General features: G+C 36.6%; 1 protein-coding gene across 3 annotated transcripts; it reads right to left on the bottom strand.

Moving 5' to 3' along the window:
* LOC113768708 (probable aquaporin TIP3-2) lies at window positions 1-1,396 on the bottom strand. Of its 3 annotated transcripts, none has more exons than XM_027313162.1 (3): window positions 1,059-1,396; window positions 627-877; window positions 1-498 (listed from the first exon to the last, which is right to left on the bottom strand). In XM_027313162.1, the coding sequence occupies exons 1-3, from the start codon at window positions 1,135-1,137 to the stop codon at window positions 103-105; spliced, it is 726 nt and encodes a 241-aa protein (XP_027168963.1). In that variant the 5' UTR covers window positions 1,138-1,396; the 3' UTR covers window positions 1-102. The 3 variants fall into 3 exon arrangements, with proteins under 3 accessions (XP_027168963.1, XP_027168962.1, XP_027168960.1); XM_027313161.1 differs by having other exon boundaries at window positions 627-892; XM_027313159.1 differs by having other exon boundaries at window positions 999-1,396.
* Window positions 1,397-5,511: the final 4,115 nt, after the last annotated feature.

The following is a 5,511-nucleotide window of genomic DNA, read 5'->3' on the forward strand; positions in this document are numbered from 1 at the left end:
TAGAGCACAACAAAAACGACCACAACATAACAATGCCATAGTTACAACCACTCTCGAGTTTATTAACAAATGCTCAAAGCTCATTTGCAAATACTACCGGCACTAGTAATCTTCTGGCGCCAATGGCTGGTGGTGGGGGTGGTGTGGAGGCTGATCTACATCATGTATGATACCGTACTCGTAAATTAGGGCAGAAAGAGCCGCACCAACAAAAGGTCCCAGCCAGTAGATCCAATGGTTCCTCCATCTCCACCCCACCAAAGCTGGCCCGAAGGCCCTCGCAGGGTTCATCGATGCTCCTTCGAACGGCCCTCCCACCAGTATGTTAGCCCCCAAGACGAACGCGATAGCAAGAGGTGCAATGGTGCCCAAGCTGCCCCTTTTCGGATCAAAAGCCGTCGCATAAACTACGTAAACTAGTCCAAATGTCAGAATTATCTCCATCAGAAGTGCATTCAAGTTCCCTTCTCCAGCTGCCACCGAGAACCCCATCGGTCTCTACAAAATCCAAAATCAAATTACAGCATGCATGATTAAGGCGCGATGGGCAACATTGAGGAATTAATACGCTAAAAACAACATTTACAGGAACTAGAGCTATGAAGTTAGATGCAGGCAGCTACTACCCTGCCATCGGTCGCGATCCTTAACAAAAGGGAGGCGACAACGGCGCCCAAAAGCTGAGCTACCCAATAGTAGAGCGCCCGAACAAAGGAGACCCTTCCACCGACTAGAGCACCAAAGGTGACAGCTGGATTGACATGTCCACCGGAGACGTTCATGCTAGCGGCCACTGCCGCAAAGAGACCAAGCGCATGGGCTAGTGCAACGACCGCCAGCCCGGATGCTTCCAAGGCCGTCTCCCTGTACATTTTATCTGCATCCACCATATCTATGTCCATCATCAAACATGAATAATCATCTACAACAATGAAAACCCACATGCATGCAGGGTATTATGACTATGTTATCAGTTTTCATGAGATAATTAGTCTTACCAAGAGCAAGCAAAGAGCCTTCACCCGCGAAGACGAAGATGAAGGTGGACAAAAACTCACCCAAGGTGGCCCTCATGGAGTCCGGGTGGGTGGCCTCTTCCGTGCCCCCAAATGCATACCTACGTGGTCTCATAGCCATTAATCTCAAGATGGATGATTAGTTAAACCAAAATCTGATCAGGCAATCCTCTCCAGCACTAGGCTACAGCTTTCACACTCATCTACCAGACTCGCTGCTCATGTATATAGTAACTGTTTAATACTTTCTTGTTGAAATTTTTGAATTATGTGATGAATAAAAAGGTGGTAATGGGATTTCTGCTACAAGCAGCCGCCTCTCAAGCCAAGGCTGGTAATGGGAAAAGAAAGAAAGAGGGAAGACTGAACGAGACCAAGGAGAAGAGGAGATATGGATGAGTTGATAGAGGTTAGTGAAGACAGCTGAGTGCTTAAATTACCAAATGGAGTTTGGACTGGAGTGGACACTTGGGAGATGAACTGCAGGAAAACTGACACGTTTGCTATGCGTTGGCGGGCATTGGCTGCCAAAGACAGCACCGTTTCAACCCAACACCGTTTCCTCTAAACTCTTGGCATAAATTCCATTCAAACTTGCAAATGAATGCATTCCTCGATCTCACTTATCTCATCCATGCCCCAGCCTCATGTATAATTCCTTCGTCTGAAAGCATTTCTGCTTGTTTTCCTTAACCTCATCTATCTTTCGCTAGTCACTGAATTGTACTCGAGAGTTCCACAACATGGCAATTAATTTCATCATCAAGAATGTGTACAATGCACAACTCTAAAATCTTTAATGAAATTGCACAACTGGCTATTCAATCAGGAGATAGTCTTGTGACTTCAATGATTGAATACGCATCTATTAACCAAGTTTTACAATTTTCTTTATGGGCTATTGTTAATGGCAGCAGATGCTTTGTAAAGAAAGTAAAACCAAGTGTTACTAACATAACCACAGTGCAATTAATAACAATATGCTTTTTTCTTGTATTAATTTTTTAATTTCAAAATCTTTTGTACATCTGAAAGTTTTATCTTGTAATTGGTCAATTTTTCTCTATCACTTTTTTTTGTTTTAAACTATGTGATGCTTTATGGATTTGCAACATATAAATTAGACACATATTGAATAGATATAGCCATTGATTGAAGAAATTAATTTTCTGACACACGAGGCATGCCATTCATTGCATGTCGGAATAAGTCAAAGGCTTCGCCATATTAAAATTCAGAGCTATCGAAAAATCTATAGTCAATTATACTCCCTCGTCCCATCCCATTGTTATTATCATGTTTTCATTTCATTGATGCTCCAAAATAAAAGTCATCATTTCAAATTTAATACATGCTTTTCAAATTTGTAATTTAAAAAAACAACTTTTTAAAATTTCAATACACATCCATTAAGAAAATATTTTGAATTCAAAGTATACACATGTAAATTTACCAATGCCATCTCATCTAAATATAATGATTACCATATTTTCATAAAAGTTGAATTTTCGAAAAACTACTCTAATATTGAGACCAAGGAGTAGTTTGCCACCAAAAGGTGCATTTTGCCACACTGACGCCATTCAACATGCTTCGTTATCTTAGCCTATTCACCTCAATTATTTCATTGCCTTCACATTATCAGAAGAGGTTAGCATTTTCCGTGGAAAAGTAGAGCTTATTTAGGTTTTTTAGATTTACCTTTTCCTTTGAGAAATTTTTTATTGTAGCCATGTAATTAGAGCAATATCATTCTCTAAAGTTAAAATATGTTGGTGAATTGTAGGACTCCCCCTCTTAAACTTGAACATGCATGCTTGTGCTCTCCTTTTTTTTTTTTTTGGTATATTTAAAATCCGATCATGAATGTTTCAATTTTTTCGACCTCAGCTTCCCTCATTCGTAGTTCCAGCAGCATAACTAACCATTGCTACTGCAACAATAATGTCCCATCTTACCAATTTTGTGATTTCACAATTTGGATTTTTTCCCAACAGTACCCAATTATATGACAGGTTTAAGTGCACCATTCGTAACCAAATTTTGTCAAAATGTCATCTATTCCACTATACTATTTTTGTTACCAATTGACCTTCTAAACCCCTAAAAATGGTTGATTGGGCCATTTCGTCAATTTTCTCAGCTAAAATAGACAAAATTTATGGGCACTGAGCTGCACACCATATCTGCTGTCGCATATTCGCCACTTCATAGACGGAATGTAGTATAATGAGCTAAATAAAACTTTAGAAAAGTTTAACAATTGATGCACATTTTGGATTTTTGTTGGTAGTTAAAGAGGAAAAGTTATAGCAAAAAGTTATAACACCTATATCTTAGCATTCCTTAACCTTGTGCAAAAATAAAGGAGCGCTTTAGCAAGAAGATAAATGGATTCATATTTAAGGAGAAAAAAGAGAGAGGCAGAGTTTGCTTTGGTTTAGTGGTTAAATTTGATTCTTTAAAAATTTGAGGTTTCAGGTTCAAATTTCCCTTTGTCCTTCTCTGCTTTTTAAATTCTATCCTTCCCTCTACTAAAAAGTAAATTAAAAGAAAAGAGAGAAATTTTAAAAGAAAAGATACAAAAAAGAGTCATAATAAAACCTTGGAGGAGATATTGTATTGGCAAAGACGTAAAAAGAATTTGCAAATATAAAGAAATTTCTTTGAAAAGACAGAAATTCTCAGGAAAAGAATTCAATATTTCTTTTTCTAATAAGAAATATTTTCTTTTCCAGTTCCCCAATGCAATATTTCCTTAAAGGTTCTATCTTGACTCGTTTTTGTTGCTTTTCCTTTTTTGTCAATATTTAAATCTAATTTCTTACTGCAATACTTCTATTGCAATTCTAAAAAGATTTAGGAATGCAATGATTATTTGTTTTCATTATAACTTTTTGCCAATGAACTCCTCCTTTTTTCCTTTTTAGTTTGAAATTTTTTTAATGAAAAAATGTGTATCAATGATCACTTATGTAAGACCCAAGTCCCACGGCAGTGGGAGAGAAAGAAAAGGAATGGTGTTATAACAGACGCAACAAAATTGAAGAACAAACAAGAACACTAGAACAGTTTTGGGGGAAATCAAATTTCTATTAGGGTTTGAAACGAATCAGAATTACATAATAATGAATATAAGGTGTATATATATATACAACCAAACAGATTGGACCCAAAAATAGATTCAAAACCAAGACCCAAATAACAACTCAACGAAACCGAACATAGTCGAATCGCCATAAGTCGAAAACCTGATTCAAGACATCCCAACAGCTCAGCGAAACCGAACATAGTCGAATCACCATAGGTCGAAGACCTGATTCAAGGCATCCCAACAAATGGTATACAACTCTAGGACCCATGAGATAATAACAATCCGGATTAACTATTTTGATTTCTTGGATCGCTCAAAGGTTGTTGGACTAACCCTCAAGTCCGAGGTGTGACAACTAAACTTTTCTAAAATCTCATTTAGCAAACTATACTACTTTTCGTCCATGAAACAAGAAAAATGTTCCTATAAAGTGTCCGGCTCGCATGCCATGAATTTCATCTATTTTAACCGAGCAAATGGAGAATTGTCCAATTGATCACTTTTAGACGTTTAGTAGACAATTTTGTAATTTTTTTTTAGCTAACCCTGCACACTGGGGAAGGCGTCACTCTTATTTTATTATATAAAGTAAAAGAATTTTAGTGGATCAATTTCTACAAAAATAGTATGGTGGGTTAGATGAGATTTTGGAAGTATCTGATGACTGATGGTGCAATTTACCCTATGTAATAATTAACCTGTGGTGTATCACCAAATTTAAATTCTTTTTTTAACATGATCAAGTACTATATAAAGTCCCGGTTTCATTTGGTAATTTAGTAATTTAGATTTTTGTCCATTAATATCCTTATTATATAGTATTTAAACAGTGATGTGACTCTAAATTTGTTTTTGTTCAAACGACAATAGATTAAATATCTCATAATAAGGTATTACTTACTTACATCTGCTGGGTAACTGCCCTCTTATCCATCTGGGCTCCATTCTGCAACCAGAGGAAAATCCTCTTTCCACCTAATTTCAGTACATATTGATGGCAAATTTTACTAAAACATGATGCGCATAAAAGACATATCTGTGAAGCAATGCTTTAACGTGTGAATATCCTCAGTGTAGTAAAAAAATGCTGTTAATCCTATCTACAATCACTCTGCAGTCAGATTTTTGCAACAATTCCATGACCAGCCTTGTTTTGCCTATGTTAAATCCAGCATTTGCGTTCAATATGATGCCTCCTGGTCTTGAGGGTTTCAAGAATGTATCCCTATCATGCCCCAAATGTAGGTCCCTCAATCGAATTTACAATCTAGTGAGACCTTACTATCATAAATACAAGACATCATGATTATAATCTATAAAAATTTAATAAAATTTAAAATTTACAATTATTAAAGAGATACATATATTTCTCTAAATACATCTACAAAATACTTTACTCTA

The sequence above is a fragment of the Coffea eugenioides genome, chromosome 4 (assembly GCF_003713205.1).
Source record: "Coffea eugenioides isolate CCC68of chromosome 4, Ceug_1.0, whole genome shotgun sequence".
NCBI classification, from domain to species: Eukaryota; Viridiplantae; Streptophyta; class Magnoliopsida; order Gentianales; family Rubiaceae; genus Coffea; species Coffea eugenioides.

Coding starts and splice junctions, on each gene's coding strand:
- LOC113768708 (XM_027313159.1), bottom strand. CDS start 1,137: ATGGCTATGAGACCACGTAGGTATGCATTTGGGGGCACGGAAGAGGCC. Junction 878..998: donor AGGCTCTTTGCTTGCTCTTG/GTAAGACTAATT, acceptor TGGTGGATGCAG/ATAAAATGTACAGGGAGACG. Junction 499..626: donor GGATCGCGACCGATGGCAGG/GTAGTAGCTGCC, acceptor TGGATTTTGTAG/AGACCGATGGGGTTCTCGGT.